The sequence below is a fragment of the Opisthocomus hoazin genome, chromosome 2 (assembly GCF_030867145.1).
Source record: "Opisthocomus hoazin isolate bOpiHoa1 chromosome 2, bOpiHoa1.hap1, whole genome shotgun sequence".
Classification (NCBI taxonomy): domain Eukaryota; kingdom Metazoa; phylum Chordata; class Aves; order Opisthocomiformes; family Opisthocomidae; genus Opisthocomus; species Opisthocomus hoazin.
Window position 1 is genome coordinate 7,722,316 of NC_134415.1, and position 17,753 is coordinate 7,740,068.

The window sequence follows — 17,753 nt, forward strand, 5'->3', positions numbered from 1 at the left end:
GCGGACTTCTCTCAGTCTGCTCTCCTCGGATCTCGTTTTTTTCCTCTGAGACGCATACATACGCACATAAAGTTCTTTAACTACAACTATCGCTACTTGTGGGTGATCAGATTCTAATTATTTTATTAATTTTAATTATTTAAACTATTTTTGTTTGTGAATAGTGTCTATATAAGGTATGCATCTATGCTCCCACACTAACTTAAGGGTATCTTTGCTGCTTAAGTGCTGTGTTTTAAGAAAAAAAAACCAGTCCATGGCTTGAGAGGAGGTGGCGTGTCCGCGGTACCGGTTCAGCTGCGCGACGGGGGAACGGGGTGGGGGGGGCGGAATGTGCGCCGATCTGACGGGACCCGCGGGCCCGGCCCGGCCCGGCACCGGTTTGGAACAGCCGAGGGAAGCCCCTCCGCCCCGGGGGAGCAGCATCCCCGCGCAGACCCGCTCCCCTCGCCCCGGGCGAGGAGCCCGCACCGGGCACCGGACCCGCCCCGCCCCGGCCCGCCCGCCAGGGGGCGAGCGGCGCGAGCTGCCGGCGGCGGCGGGGCCGCGGGGCTCCCCCTGCTGGCGGCCGGCGGCAGCGCGCCCGGCCCGGCCCGGCCCGGCCCCCGCAGGCGGCGGCAGCAGCGGCGGCGGTCCGGCCGTCTCCCCGCCCGCCTCTCCCGTCGGGGACCAGCGCCGGCCCGGGGACCCTCTGCTGCGGGGGCCGCCTCCCTCCCCTCCTTCCTTCCTTCCTTTCTTCCTTCCTTCCTTACCGCCTCGCACCCGGCCGGTGAGCGCCGCCGGCTCGCCCCGCCGTGAAGTCTGGGCGCCCCGCAGCCATCGCTGCTGCTCCCCATGGGGATCCGGGAGTTCCCCAACGGCTCCGCGCGGGGCAAAGCCGCCACCCTGTGAGTACCGCTGCGGGGCGGGGGGGGGGGATGTCTGGGAGGGCCGGGGACACCGCACCGCACCCCGCCCCGCCTCGGCTCAGCCGGCGGCGCCGCCCGCCCCCGGGGGTCCCTCCGCCGGGGGGCGGCGGGGAAAGTTCTCCGAGCCCCCGCCGTCCCTCGCCAACTTCGGCCCCCCCCCGCGCTGACGCCCCTCTCTCCCTCCCGGCCCGCAGCGGGATGCGGCGCTCCCCCGATGTCAGCCCGCGGCGGCTGTCCGACATCAGCCCGCAGCTGCGGCAGCTCAAGTATCTGGTGGTGGACGAGGCCATCAAGGAGGACCTGAAGTGGTCCCGCTCCGTGGAGGACCTCACCAGCGCTTCCGTGGGGCTCACCTCCATCGAGGAGAGGATCCTCCGCATCACCGGCTACTACGGCTACCAGCCCTGGGCCGCCAGCTACAAGCGTGAGTAGGGGGCGAGCAGCGGGGCTTTGGCGTCGGGGGCCGGAGCCGGCTGGCGGGGGGGGGGGGCTGGTCGTGGACAAAAAAAAACCTCGCTCTGTGGAACTGCACTGGCTCCCCACGGAGAATTCCGTGCGATGCCTTAATCCCTAGGCAGTTGCTGGCTAAGGATCGCAGCAGTTAAATTCTGCGAAGAAAATAGGTCAAATATGTTGATTTTAACGTGGCGGGCACGCTTAGCGGTGCCAATGAGCGTGTTTGTGACGGCGGTGTAAAAGCCCCGGTGCATTCACACACATGCTTTTTTTTCCACAAGTAATGCGCTGTCAGGGGGTCTGTCCGTTGTTTCTGGGGGTCTGTCCGTTGTTTCGGGGCGTCTGTCCGTAGTTTCTGGGGGTCTGTCCGTTGTTGTGGGGGGTCCGTCCGATTTTCGCAGCGCTTGATCTGAATGTTGCACCTTTTTGCTGTGCCAAGTGGAATTGTTCCTTTCATGTGCCTGCACTTGAGAAAGAAACTTCCTATGGTATCGATACGAAGCTGTATTTCTCCCCATGCGTAATTTACAAAGGAAGCAATACCTTGAGTGGTTGTAATATATCAGCTAGTATTCTTTGCGTGTTAACACCCTATTCCTCGTCAATCTTCCATCACCATGATGGGAATTGCGTGAATTAACATTTCGAGGGATAATGTACCAGTTAACTGAAGTCATAAAAATGTTTTGGTTGTCTTACTGTCGTTCATAACATCACAGAGTTTTTGTTGTGAAAAGGATTCTGCTGTAACAGAAACCATAGCTTTGCTGGGGAAACTGGTGCTGACAAAGTGATGGTTTTCACATTGCTCTTTCTGAAGTATTAAGCGTAAATGTTCTGACATGTTTACTCGTGGATTATCTGTTTGGAGGTGTGCTTAATAATGGAAGAGAATGATACAGGAAAGTGTGGTACACAGCACTAGTTCGGTTTTTCTGTGAGGATAAGCTGCTCCTGACTACCTGATTATAGGACTTTACTGATAAATATTTTAAGACTTATTCTGTAAGAGCCTTTTCTTTTTTCTTGATTGCAACTATGACAGAAATCCCTGATATTTGCTGCTTTACTCACAGGGAGCATGGGATTTCTCTAAGAGCAATTTCATTGCTGGGACTGGGACCATTCCTGAGAGTAAAGCTTATTCAGGTCGGTTTCCAGGATCAGATCGTATGCTGATGCCAGCCCGAGGTGGATGTTAGTGCTTCCGTCTGACAGAGTGACTAATAGTCCAGATGAAGTCGTGCTGAGCTGTGATGGCTGAACCTGCTCAAATAGTAAAGGTCATGCTGGCTCCTCAATTATAACCTATTTGTTGAAATTTATAACTGTGTCTGAAGAAGTTAATTGCAAGACTAAGCTTGCTATTCTAGTTACGTTTTCTCTCGTAACTCGTTCTGAATAACAAAATTACATGCTTGAGTTGTAATGGTGGGGGATAAATATACCAAGTGTCCAAGTTTCATAAATGTATGGCTAAAAATAATAGGTTATGTGAAGTCCTTGCCAATTTAAAATCTGAGCTGCTGGGAATGTAGAAGAACACGCAGAAGAAAAGAGCCATCTCTCTACCTGGTATAACACGGTGTGGCTGAAGCAGAGCTGTGTCAATCTGCATCAGCTGAATAGCTGACTGAATGCATGTAAATAGGGCGGATCATCAACAGTGGGAGGTCACCTTGCTAACAGCTAGTTTGAAACATCTGTGAGTACTCCTCCAACTTGGGTTTACGCAGTCAGTTTGGGATATGGACTTTCCTTGTGACTTTTCCAGTTAGAAGGCTGAATTGGCCCAAGCACTGTGAACAGATGACTTTTATTCAGTTCAAATTGCACCCTGGGCACTTTTTGTCATCTTATTGTGCATGCTTGTAGGCATTTAGGTGCCATTGGCGCTATTAGCATATTTATGGAGTGCATCAATAATGGACCTGCTGTCTGGAAAAGAAGTCCCTAATCTAGTCGGATCTAGATTTGCTCTGTCTCTCTGTGACATCCTTTTTATTGTAGCTAAATCACCTGTAGGGCCAGGTCTGTTTTTTTCACACTGGAGTGTATTCCTCTCACACTTCATTTAGGCTGTTTATATAGATGTGTATGTATAAAATTGTTTGAGACATTCAGAAAGCTTTTGCTAGTTTTTTTGACAAAACTCCACCAGGGTAAACTACCAGAGATAATCAGAAGTGGTGTTGCCACGATCCCAGAACTTGTTTGGAGACTAGTTTTGTTGTGGTTAAAAACTGACCATTTAAAACATACCAGGATACCTCAAGGTTGTGTACGAACTCCAGTATTTAATATACTTATAAATTAGATGGAAAGAGGGGAAGAAGAAGTGAAAATCTGCTGAAGACACAAACTGGTATGGATTGGACGGAATGAGAAAGGACTTGTCATTACTCTAGGGAGACCTGACCCAGCCAGGTAAATAGCTCAAATGTCAACAAATGACATTCAGCTGTCACAAATAGAAGCCTTCTCTTTCCTGAAAGTGCTAAAATTACCTGCAAAGTTTCACATCGTTAGATCAGCTGGTGAGAGGGAGTAGTCTGGGAGTGTACACAGCTCAGGGAAGACCTCTGTTGTTTGACTGCACTTGCAAACCAGATTTTAGGAACTGGAAAAATGTAACGTACTTCTGCGTTGTGATGCCTTCAGAGAATTTAGTGGTGCTGCCTAGCGAAACAATGTGTAACACTGGTTATCTCCTCTCAAAAAGGATTACAGAAGGCTCTGAGATGAGTAAGGAGAAAGAGTACAGACAATCTATAAAGAGTCTCAAGAGTTTTGGCTGTTTACCTTAAGGAGGTTGAAACAAAAGTATGGAGAGTACTGGCACATATTGCTCAGAAAGATTGAGAGTTTTTCTTATTGTGTCATAAGAGGAAAACAGGTGGACAGTCAATGAAGCTGAAAAGCCATCAGTGAAAAAATGATAGACAAAGAAATAATTTTTAAGAAAACATGTAACTTGTTCTTGAGATCAAGAACTCAAGGGCTTGTAACTGATAGCAGTGACAAGATCTAGAATTGTAAGAAGTTGGGAAAAATATTGAAGACAATATTAGACTTCATCATTCAGAATTCAAATTAGCCCCTCTCGGACTGGGAGGGGGCGGCTTCTTGAGGGTTTCTTGCGCTTTCCTCCATAGTGTCTGCCCACCCACAGAAAGAGGATAGAACCATGTCCTGAGCCGATCTGGCAGTTCGTATTTTTCTGAAATTCTCGCCATTGATTTTCAGGGTAGCTAATTATGTGAATAACTGCTCTCCAGTCTGAATCAAATATTCATATTTGTCCCATGGGGACTATTTTGCCACATCTGATTTCTCAAATGCGAAGGCAGAGGGGAAGAAGTGCGTGTAAGATGAGGTCGGATTGTAGAACCATACTCTGATGCAGCTACGTCAACAACAGAGCTCAGTACTTATGAAATCCTAGTTATCAACAAGAGGTATGTTAATTGACTTTTCAGTTTGTTTAATTAACACGTAGGGATCAAATAAGAATTTAATTTGAAAAAAAAAAAAACCAACAAACACCCCACCACCAAATTTGTAGATCCCAGTGACAGCCTTTCTGTTGTATGGAGATCAAACCGTTGTTAGGGCTGTGTTAGAGGTGCAGTTCTCTTTCACGAAGGTGGAGTAAATTACCATGATTTCTGCCTCTAAAAGCCTGTGACCAGTTTAATAGCAGAGAGAAGTTTGGAGGTGAACGGCCATATTTTACATTTCCATTTCATGCCATTATCAGTAGGAACCAGGTTTCTAAATATTTTTAGAAGTATAGTGCCTAGGAGCTTTTCTGTACTGGAGAAATGCAAGTGTCGCTAAACTCGTGAACTGTCGTGCTGATTTGTATGGAAGATTTGTCTATTTTAATTACTGTAGCAATTGGCAGGGTGCTTGTTTCCACCTGAAATGTGCACAGCTAGCACCCTTGCCAAACATTCATTTTTCTCTACATTAACTTAGGTCTATTTTGTGGTGATTCAGTATCACAGTCTGTTATTACACGATTAATATTTTAAATACATTCATGTGGGCTTGAGCCAGCTATCTCTATTTTGCAATCTTTTCCTCTTCCTACAGATCACCTGCTTCTACTCCTTGTTCAAGATTAGGGTCTTGCTTCTAAAGCAGAGACTTTAAATATCCTTAGCATGTGTTCCTAAATACGGACTCGTTATGGACGGATCAGGATTGTATGGCTCTCTCCCTCCTTTTAGATGACCAAGAGACCACCTGGCCTCCACTTTTATTCATTTATCTTCTTTGTGTGCTTGCAGATGTTACTCTACCTGCAGAATGAACATTAAGAGAACAGTACGCTTTTAAATCCTCTCAGTTCTGTTTAGTAGGAATAGACCACAGTCTGTGGTTCGTGGCTTGTGAACATGCATTTGTGCAAGACTTTGACCTTGTGAGTAATTCCAGGTTGTTCCAGTGATGACATTTAAGTGGCATGTTGTTGTTCAGGTGGAAGGGAAAGACTGTGTCCAGTAAATGAAGTTCTCTAGCTCGTCTCCTCTCTGCTACTTTAAATATTAGTTTCCTATTTTTAATGTTTCTTCATAATTAGTTCAACAATAACAACAATAAACCTTACAGTTTTAATGCCCAGAATTTCAATGTAGTACTCATCCAGCACGTAGCGCAGTAGGTCTTGACCTGGACACGGAGTTTAAGTGCTATCGCCAATATAAGCAATGTATTGGAACACATTGGCTTAGAAATATCCTGAAGGTTGCTCAGAAAGCATAAATATCTGAGTGGGAAAATGCCCTGGTTACTGAACTTTGATCGCCTTTGAAGGTAGTAGCTTAGTGTTGGTTTTAGCTAATTAAAAGCATGAGCATTGTACCCTTATAAATACTGGAGTATCAGTTATACAGCTAAAGACCAGTGCTTCCAGTTGGTCCCCAGTGTTCCTCCTTGTGATCTGCTTTGCGTGTGCCATTGAATGCTGTAACCTTCACACTTGCTAAAAGCTACTCTAGTGGGGATATGAGTCAGGATAAAAATATTAATGCTTGAAATTTGTGCAAATACTGGTTTTGCATATTTGCATCTGAGCGAGAATTTAACTGATGTTTTAGAGGTGATAGACAGGAGTCTCCAGCAGACCAAAGACAGAAGTCGAAGAGTATTGTTTTCTCTGGGGAAAGCCATTTTCAGGCCAGCTGTAAGCAATTCATTTAAAACGGATTACTTACTTTCCAATACATAAATACTGAATGTAATGCTCTTACAACTAATGCAAGTCTTGGCGGTATCATTCATGTTGCCGTTCCTGAGGTCAAATGACTATGTAGAATCTCGCTTTTCAGGTGAAAACGTGGAGTAACCTCTCCATGTCTTGCTCTGGGAGAGAAACTTGGATAGCTGCCCCAGGGTTGAGCTGTAGGTCACCCCCCCACCCCAAAGCTTAGAAGAGCAGTAAAAATATGTGCTTTATCTCCTTGTTTGAAGCCAGACTTATGGTATCTGAGGCCTGATTCATTTTTTTCTAATGCTCTTCTCTGGCGATGCTAACACAACTAGTCGTTATGCTAGCAAGAAAAGCTAGGAAGACAGGGTAACTCCTACAGGTGAAAGAAAGCAATGGTAATAAATTGCATTGCAGCTTTAGAAGTACTATAGTGTGGTTGTTTCAAATGTCAGCTGTAGTTGTCTGCTGCAAGCTAAACCTACATGTGGTTGTACACAAACCAGGGACATTACTGATTTATATCCACGTGATGGCTCCCGCAAAACCTCCCAAAGCCATTTCCCCGTGTGTATAATACTCATTGGAACTGAGAAGTCCTGTCCCCAGAGGCAGACTCTTAAAATATTTCAGAAGCCTAATCATAAGCCTGCAGTGGATGTCCCAGAATATTACAGGAGACATTTCTTCTTGGAAAGGGAACCCACTGGCCCTCAGGGGCTTTGACTTTTTGGGTGGTCTTGCAGCTGCACAGGAGTGTGGAACAGCACCATCTGGCCACGTGAGACAAGGTAGAGGAGCGCAGGGGATGGATACTGAGCAACTGGAAAGGTACCCCTTGGAAGAGGGAGACTGAAATATAGCCAGCCTTTCAGAAGCTGCTTTTTCAAGGCAGTTCCAGCGGAGAAGAGACATGACGGTTCTTTGGCTTTTGTCAGGTGGTAAGAAAAATATTTTTTGGCCGATGCGCAGCGGAAAACTGATTCCTGTTACAATATAGAGCTTCATTAGTAGAAATTTGAAGTTTCAATTGCTTGCTGGCAAGCCAAGCAAATAGTAATTTAAACTGTCTTACTATTTTGAATTGTTTAGTAAATATTTAGTAAATCGTAAATGTTTAGCGAACATTTAGTAACTTGTTTACTAAACAATATTAATGGTGTAATATGAGGTAACCACCACTTTTAGCTAGGTAGCTGGATATTTTATATTTTGTATCTAGTTTTCACAGTGAAGAAACTAAAAATTACAACTTACAAAATAGCCTCTCTTTTTTGTTTGTTTGTTATTTAAACAAATTAATTGGTTGCTGTCAACTTTTTTTTCAGTGCATCCTTAATTACATGTCATCTGCAGTGTGCCATTTATGCAAAACAGTCCATGAGACAGCAATTAAGGGTCTGTTGGCTTCCAGCATTCACTTTATACCCTTAACAAATGTTATCATTGAATGTTGTTATTTTTAGAATATACCACTGAAGTCTCCGTCATGAAAACCTACTAGTGAAGCTAGTTGTATGGCTTTGTAAAGTCCAGGCCCGTGTTAACAGTTTTGAAGAAGAGCATTAACTGGCGTTTGAGACGCCTTTCACAGGTGAACTGTATTTTTTTCTAAACAGAAATGTGAATGTGTTCACTAATAAATGTGTTGAATTCATAATAATAGATGGTTGCCAAAACCACAAAGTACTCTGTATTGATATGGACTAATGAGAAAGCAAACTAATTTGTTAAAAAAGAATTTGGAGACTATCAAGAATTATGAACAAATGTTTATTTTTTGAACTGTCTTTTCTGGAGGCCTTTCCTTCATCGGGGAAATTTCTCTAATCCTTCTGGAGTAGTACTGTGTGGTGCATATTTGCAACTTAAATCAATGATTTGTTTAATAAAAGCAATGAATTGCACAAGATAATGGCACTGGAATCTGGCTGCAAAGTTTGTACTGGTCTTCTGTAATATCGGATACAGTTGTGTAACTGGAGCATTACTGAAACACAAAGCCACAAAAGGACAAAGACTCCCGGTCCCAGATGTTTGTCCCTCTTGAAATTGCTTAGTCCATCACCAGTGATGCTCATTAGCCAAAAAGCTAATTTTACCAGATTCTGACTCCTGTCAGGGCTGTCTTCAAGGTGAGTTTTTGTGCCCTAATCTCTCTTTAATGTAATGAGGTGTTTGTGTTTCATATTCCTGGTGTAAATCAGAAGCAGCTGATAGTTGCTGCCATTTACTTGAGGTCAAATAAGCCTCAGGGTAAAGAGAGGGATGGAAAAGTTACATAAAAGCAACTTTACTCCTTTGGCAAAGTGCCCTTCTCTGGAGCATCTGAGGATGTAGTTCTAGCCCTCTCTTTGTGTTGGAAGCTGAACCCATTGACTTTCCACTATTGCTAGTGAATAATGACTGCTCTGAGAACAGTAATGCAATGAGCATTTATGTTTGGAGCAAGAAATTTACCTGCAGATCATGATTCCCACCTAGGGAGTAGCTAACCTTCGTGCAATGTATCTTGTTGTAGAACCTGCTTCGCTGAGCATTTTTGATTGTCAGATTATCTTCACTCGGCACATGTTATTTTATTCCTCAGCACATCCCTGGGAGAGAAAAGATGCTGTGATTGCATGTAAGGCCATAGAGAACTATTTTGTTTACGAAGCACTCCATGAAACATGCTGTAGATAGGGAGGATGCGGTGGTGATATTCCCTGATTTCATTTTCTTTAAAGTTTGGCAAGCTTATGCCGTACTTGCCAGCTCCACTTGTAAAAAAGGTCATATTAGTGGTTTCAGACACCTCTATTTCCTCTCGAACTTGAGGGTCTCATAAAGTTCATTGTTGTACCAAATCTGTCTTATTTTGCTTCCTGTCATTTTGTTTCTATGCCTATATCTGGCACATATAAGAATAAGGCTTTTTCTGAAAGCTGGAAAACTATTCCAGTAGTGTAGGAATTTAGGTGGCCTAACATGTAGAAAAATAAGGATGACCTCACATAGCCAGCAGGAAATATTAACTCAGCAAGCCAGTCATATGAGATGATGGAATTTGGATCTTTGAGCAGCTGCTCCAGGACAAGGGAACGTAACTGACTGCTCGTGAAACAGTTGCATGCTTCCTAATAAGGCCTTGATCCCGCATTTAAATATTCTTTTTGCTTTGCCATAACTGGTTCCTCTGCAACAGTTCGTGAAAAGGGGACTTAATGTCTAAAGGGAGCAACTAGATTTTCAATTTGAACCATGGTGCAAAGTCCTACCAATCCCACTGCAGTGTAAATAATAACTAGTAGAGCTGACCCAATAGTGATAACCCAAAGGATTTTGTCTTTTTTTCCTTGACTTTTATTTTGGAAATGTCACAGATGTGATGCTTTTCCTCACAATCTCTTCTTCACACCAGCTAAGATACCAAAGTAGCAGGGAAGTCGAGCTTGTTGTCTGCTGTCCACGTACGCTAGAGCAGGGCAAGCCGTTTGACTCAGCCTTGTCGGCAGCTGTGCTGTTTGTGAGCCCTGTGGCAATCTGGGGACTCTTCCTCATCTGAAGTGTCTTGCTTTGGCTTCGCCAGATCCCTGCAGTTGTGTGAAGAGGGCATAGGCTTGTGCTCGGGTGGGAGATGAGCTGAGGACCTGCCCCTTCAGAGATGTGTGAGGATGATGGTGGTGTCTTCATGGTCAAGTCCTGAAAGCCTGGAGCTGGCTCTCCTTTTTCAAACAGTGACTTGTATCCAGACAATGCTCAGTAGGGATTATCTGCTTGCAAATTTTTGCCTTAGTTGAAATACTGAATGCCAGGGTTAAGATCAACCATCTAGTGTTTGCACCGTGAAACAGGAAATAAATCTTCATGGCTTTGTGATTCTGATGGCTTTTCTCCTCACTTTATGCAATGTCATCTGAGAGCTTTGAAAGTGATTTCATAAAATATACAGCCATTTATACTGGTATTGGAGCAAACTAACATGGTAGTAGCCTGATGATAACCATGTTTAATTTTTTATCTTACCTAGACACTAGCTACTGGTGATGTTTTTTGGGTAGCACTTTCCATGGAATAGTAATTAATAACAGAAAACACTGTTCCTGGTACTTTTGCTGAAATTATTTTTTGCTGTATAGCATTTAGTTTTACAGTGTCCCACTGCCCTGATAACATCTCAGTTGTGGATCTTTCCTTTCAGAAACCAGACATTTATAATGTAAAGAAATATGTTGAAGTCTGATTATCAGAGGCTAGTTAAAGAGAAGAAATTACAAAATAATGTAGAAGTAGAAAAAGGCAGGCAAGAAAGAAAACCCTAAAAATCAGTAAAGGCATGGAAAAATGTCTATAATCAAAATTAGGAGTTTGGACCACTTTCAAGTTGAGTAAGAGGGGTGACAAGGTAGAAAAGCCTTTTCTTCTGCAGATTTGGCTTCTTGACCCTTCTACATCATGGGTTGTGACTAGGGGCCTCTGTCATTCAGGACTTACGTTTCAGCTATTTCTTACATACATTACAAGTGTATTCTGTGGCCTGAATTTGGAAGCTTAGGTTTCATGCAAGCCAGAGATTATGGCCAGGCAACGTGAATTATGGTGCATTCAAGAGGTAAAAAAGCAATGTTAAGCTGTCTCTATAGTCACGGGAGTGGCAGGGTCTCGACATGAAAATGAATATAAGCCCACATTTAATTCGTATAGTAGGTATATCATGGGACTTCTGCATCCAGCCACATGAACTTTCTCCCAGTGTATATGGTGTGAAGCCCTTTTGCAAGAGATTCCCTTTTTCAGTCTGGGAAAATATATGAGTTGGAATGAAAACTAAAATAACATGGAGGAGTAGAGCTACTCTGTTCACGACTTCAGGGATTTCAGGAGGCTATCTGACTGCTGGATGGTTTCTCCAGCTTGCCAGGTTATCCTGCAAGGAACGTATGAGGAGTGCACAAAGACATCTTAAATCACTGCATTCCCACAGTTGGCTTGTAAGACTTCTGGAGATCCTCTTAGAGGGTGCAGCATAGGATTTAACCTCCAGTTCCTTCTCATAAAATTAATTCCCAGTCTTTGAGAAGTATTACTTAACAAACAGCTCCTTTATTTGCCTCTTTTTATATCAAAGAGAGAAAGAAAATTTAGTATCCTTTGCTATTTCAAACTTCACACCTCAGTAATGTGTAGTTCAATATCTGTAGGAAATTTTTTGTCTTTTGCAAATAATGAAGTCAATAGGTAGAGAGCTCTACGTATGTTCTGACTTCGTACAGGTTGAGAAGTAGTTTTATGTTTTGTAATATTTCTCCAAATGGATGGTAAATCATAGAAGCATGAACGAGTATGTTCTGTGTGGAGAAATGCATGGACAAGAAACAGATCTTGAATCTTGTACTGGGAGCAATACTTTGGACCTCCTCTTTCTGGTGTCTGCATAGTAGACAAGTTGAATCTCACTGGAAACTTTTCTGGCAAACATCATCAGGCATTCTGTATTTATTCCTGAAAAACTCAAAAAATGAAAAGATTTTTGCATGGCATCTTGATAGGAATCTTTGCTATTACTATTACTCTAAAATGACACTCTTGTACCACACGGTGTTTTCTTTCTGCATGTCAAATTCTTTTACATCCTACGATAACACTTCTTTAAAAGCACAGTATCTCTTGTCTACATAATAAAAATACATTGGAAGTGGGAATGGTATCAGAAACTCCAGAGTGTGAACCTAGACTCTTCTACAACTCCCTAGGTACTTTTTGTTTCTTGATGAAATTGTTGCACAAAGGAAACTGGAGAATGTGCCTCCAGTAGAACACTTCTGGCTCAAAGTAATATATTATTCAGCTCTGAACTCGTACTAATATTGCAAATACGAGAGAATTAGAAAAGCTGTTGGAATGAATCCCTGACTCCAGCCAAGTGCATGGCACTTTTGTCAGTAACTTCAGTCAAGCCAGGCTTCCCCCACCAGGCTTGAATCTTTGAGTTTGCCTTTTGAGCAGGCTTCCTGCTTTATGTGCTGAACATCTGTTCCTAAGGCAACTGCATCCAATTACACCTACCCATACATGGTCTTTATTATATGTTCCTGAGCACTATTGAGGAGCTTTATTTAAATTATAGGATAATTATTTCTTTTAATAGATGTACAGTTTTAATTTTCTCTTATCTTGAAATTGGTATTTAATTAGTAGTTAATAGCTTGTCCCAACATGGGTAGAAAGTATCTACAGCACCTGAGAAAAGACCACTCTTTCTTCCCATTGCCTGGAAAGCTGACTGCCCAGAGCCTAAGTGCTGAAAGGAGAACGAACATAGGTACAGTCATTGGCAGTTTTAGGTTAGGAGTTAAGGATTGAGACCTCTAGCAGGGCAAGCTATGTAGAAGCACTGGCATCAGAGGAGAAGGTCCTCAAACAGATCTGTTACCAATAGAAAATTCCTGTTTCCCTAAGCCCCTGCCCCTTCATTTGTGCTGAATGCTGTCATTGCTTGTGTCTTTCCACTTCAGATGAGGACAAAGAATCTGCCTATACCAGTGTGGGGGACAGTGAATGGGTCTGAGGCAGGAACCTTTTAAAGCAATAACAGAAAGGCATTCAACTTCATAATTTGTATAAACTATGCCTTGGAAGCCAGTTAGGCTTTGATAGCCCTTAGTCAGCTGAGGAGTAAAAGCTTATGAAACCAGACCTCTTTGCAAAGGTAAGAGGATGGATGGTATGCAGTGGGATAATGACAGTGTTCCTGGAGAATTTTGAAATGCTGAAGATAGCAAAACGTTGTACATGCAGTTTAGTTTTTTTGGTTATTTTTTAAGTATCCTGCCACAAAAACATACGAGTAACATAGAGGATGCAGCTTGGAGAAACTCCTAGGTAAAGGTTCAAATCCATCTAATGAAGCTGGTTGGTTGGGTTAGTGCATTAACCTCTTACCTCTTGCTTTTCAAAGACAGAAATCATTCAGTCTTCACATTGATACAACCCCGATAGAAGCTGAAAGGAATTTTGCCTGACTAAAACCAGCAGCTGATGGTGTGCTGGAATACTGCAGTCCTGAATGGAAGTGAGGGTCGTGGTCTAAATGTGGCTGTAGTAGGTCTGTGAAAGCTGCAGTTTGGCAGACTTGGACACTCATAAACCTCCAGGGAGTCCCAGGAGTAAACTGTCCAAAGTATTTTTACAAACTCGACATGCTATCACGCAGCCAGAGTCTCGTTCTCTATTGTGATGCCTCCTGCGCTTTTCAAATGGAAGTGCAAAGTGGCTGGGTCTGGTCCCAGCTCCCAGCTGAGAGCATTCCTGTTGTAGCTATCTGTTGATGTAAACACACATAGTAAATTCACTTCTGGCTAAGAGCGTTCCCCTTGTAAGCACCCTGTCAATGTAAATGTCTAGTGAATTCCTCTGTTTTCTTCACTTTGCTTCCATGCAGAAGGCAATTAGGCAGTGGGTGTTTGTGATCCTCCAATGATTTATACGAAAATGATCCTTCTCATTTATGCTAGGTGAGGACAGCATGAGAGCCATGAAAATGCTTTTCTGTCTGGAGTGGTTCGAAGCAAGAAGAGGTAAAACAATCTCAAATGTTGAGACAATTTTGATCTTGAAACACTTTTATGGAGGACAAGAGGCGCATGCCCGGCTGTAGGAATTGCACTGGAGGGAATAAGAGACGTCTAGATCAAGAGAGTTAATATTAGTTAATACCTTGGATATTAACTGCTGTAGCTGAATTACTGTGCCCTGAAGAATAATTGGGAGGTGCAAAAGCATCAGCACGTTGCAGAAAGGCTTCTTTCACTTGAGATGTGTAGCTCTCAGCTAGTACAAGGTTAAACCAGTTGCACTGTAATCTGCTTTGTGCAACAACAGCTAATTGTACTGAAACAAAATTGATTGTATAAATCTGAGCTCAGTGTTGAAGCTGGAGAATTTCTCTGACAATAACCAACCTGATCTTTCCTGCTTTTTTGTTGCTGTTGATTTATTTCCAATAGGGTGAATTATTCTGTCATCTCGTAAGGCTGTTTTCATTAGATTTTTTTTTTTTTGAAAGTTGAAATTAGAGCAATTCTCAACCATTACCTATTTTAAGTATTAATTCTCAAATAATTTTGTATTTTTAAGGTCTTGGGGCTAACTAATGAGTGAAGTTTAAATATTATAGTAGCTACTGCAGTGTAATGCCCAAAGCCTGTCAGTGTTGAAGCGGCATTTGCGCAATGCCTCTTAACGTGCTGTAACTTTTGGTCAGCTCTGAAGTGGTCAGGAGTTGGACTAGATCATCATTGTAGGTACCCTCCAACTGAAATACTCTGTTCTATTTTACTCTTGAGATGCCCCATAATTGTTATTATGTTAATGTTACACCATTAAAATGTTAAGGACCTTATCCAGTAACCAAAATAACTGAAAATACCCATGGATCTAAGTGTAGGGTCATGCATCTGCTTTGTATTTGGAAGACAGGTCTGCAGTGTTTTTGATTCATTTAAATAACGTGGGAGCTGTATTTGCTTCCAGCTACTGAGTTCCAAGGAAATGGCTCTGCAACTATTTGATACACAAGTTGCAAGGCTGTGAAATTATGTATGAGTAACTTTAGCTGTGCAGCAGCTGTGTGACTAGAATTATTTGTGTATGTTAACTTTTAGGATGTTGAATATTTGTATTTTTCCAAATAGCTAGTTTCTACTGACTGTTAATGTGAAATTTTGTTGAAAATACTAACTTAATATTCTTCACAACATATAATATAATTTTTGTTTGTCTATGCTAATTATAGTGATCTAGAAGATTTAATCATTGTTATTATATATACATTGTAAGTCAATTTGTGTGTGAATAAACCAAATAATTTTTCTGCGCAAACAGAAATAATCCCACTCAGTGTCAAAACACTTCAGTTCTCATAATCATTTTGTCCTTCCCAACATAATTGTTGATCTCTGTTTTAATCTTTTCATCAATCTGATCTTGTAATTTTTCCAGAATGTAATAGAATCCAAAGTAATTCGCGTGTGCTGAGCAATGAAGTTTGACACAACAGTCTCGCTCTGTGGAAAATTCCTTGTGACAGGGTTTCTTTGTAGTTTATTTAATGCAAATTAAGAACTGTATAAATTAGTGTTTTGGTGGATGTTTGATTTATGTGAGAAAAATATACTTCTGGTAATATTTCTGAGTGAGCAACTACACATTATAGCACCATGTTGTGAAATAAAGTCTTTGATATCTTGTTTGCAAGAAGCCCCATTTCCTTATGCATAAACCCCTCTTCAAACCAAGTACATAATTCATTTTATTTAAATTGGTTCTCTTGATTTCAGTGGAGTAAAGTACTGCTTAAGTACCACAAGCTGGCAGAATCCAGCTTAAAATAAGTAGGCTGAAAAAGATGAATAAAGACAATTATCACTTGTAGGGTTTGGGAGAAACATCATGAAGTTTTCAAATGCCTAGCTGAAAAAAATAATTCAGATGTTCTGGATCCCAAATGCAGCATGTGAGAAGAAACTGTAGTTACTGAATTTTTGTGATCAAATTTAAATCTGGTCATGTTTTTGGAGAAAGGAAAAATTTTGTCACACAGAAGTCTCATACAGACCTGTAAACTATAGGAGACTTAGTCTTTTGTATACAACGCAAGTCTTTGTGTTGTATATAATCCTCACCTAAAGGACCATCATCTTTAAGGCGCCACTATTAACCACACTTTATTTGCAAGTGATTATCTGTGATTTGAATGTGTGGAATGGGGAAAAAGGGAGAGAAATTCATCTTACCTACTCGGAAGTGAAGCTGTACTGTCACTTTCTGTTCTCCAGCCACTGCCCTTTTTGCCCGAGTGCTAGATTTATCTGCTTTACATGGGAAGTGAAGAGCAAGGGAGGGTTCTGTGGTGATAATGATGCAAAAGTTTGGAAAATACTCCCATGAACACCAGGACAAAATACTCTATACAACTTTCATTTTTCTTTTTCCTTCCTAAAAGAGAAATCACTTCATTGACATGACATACAGTTGCAAGTTCTCTGCGGATATGTTAGCTGATTGTCACATGCAGTTTCAGGCAAATAAGAATTGTTTTTCTTAACTGAATTACACTATAGCATGGCTTGGGTAGGCATCTAATGGCCTTCCTGATGTAGACTTTGGCAAGGGAAAGAAGTTGGCAAAGCCAAGAGAAGGAAGGGTGCCCGTTCTTATTCTTAGATCAAACATACCTGTTTATTAGTGTTTCAGATAAGAAGTGCCAGCCAGCAGCAGCCTGGAAAGCCAGAAATGGCTAAGCTTCAATTACCTAGGCTGATTTTCAAGTTCTACGTGGTTGGGCAGAAGACTGAGATCCCCAAAAGTTTTGGTGAGTCTAATTTCAAGTAACTTCGGTGAGAGTTAGATGCTCAAATATAACGGTTTGCGCCTTAGATTCATCCTACTGCCTTGATCTTAATTTTCTTGTTAGTGGAGTTTCTCTAAGATGTAGCCTGGGGTCTGTGACTACCTGCATGCCGTTCTTCTCTGAAAGGGACTTTGTTGCCTGATTTGGCACCATATTTGATTCCTAGCTTGTAAGTCATTCTTTCACCCCACATCCTCACCTTCTCCTGCATTTCTGTTATCTCCACCCCATTAACCACTTCACCTGTCTCTCTCAACTGCTGATGAATTTTTTTTCCTGATCCATTTAGGTTTCTCCTCCATCTCCGTTAGGTCTCTTTCTTTCTTCTGATAGCTAGCTGCAGTACTAGTCACAGATAGATAAAGATCAGACCTAAAAGAACAAGAGACCCAGAAAGACTACGTACTGATATGCTAAAAAGAAAAACTGTGAACATATTCTGAGTTTTCTATAGGAAGCCCAGTGAGACAAGGTGGCCAGCACCAGAAAGGCAGTTCTCAAAGCACTTTGGGGAAAGTGGGGTGGGGAAAGGCTGGGAAATCACGAGTTACACTGGTTAGTGATAGTATTTAAAAGGAGTGAGTATAGGTTTGTAAATGACAAAAGGGGTTTTGAAGTTGCTATCAAGCTGAAAAGCAGATTTGTTTTTGTGCTTTATGACAGGATCTGTACAACTCCTGGGCACCAATACAACTATGATGAATGTAAAGTAGTACCCGTACTGCAGAGGAATATATTTCCCAATCTGTTTGAGTGCAGTCAGTCATCTCTAAGAATGAAA

General features: G+C 42.2%; 1 protein-coding gene across 1 annotated transcript in view; it reads left to right on the plus strand.

The window, feature by feature from the left end:
* The first annotated feature begins 788 nt into the window (after window positions 1–788).
* SLC35F3 (solute carrier family 35 member F3) overlaps window positions 789–17,753 on the plus strand; it is a 187,640-nt gene continuing 170,675 nt past the window's right edge. The window contains exons 1-2 of the mRNA XM_075445469.1: window positions 789–887; window positions 1,103–1,332. Coding sequence (XP_075301584.1) covers window positions 835–887; window positions 1,103–1,332 — 283 coding nt within the window. The 5' untranslated portion in view covers window positions 789–834. The remainder of the gene's footprint in view (window positions 888–1,102; window positions 1,333–17,753) is intronic.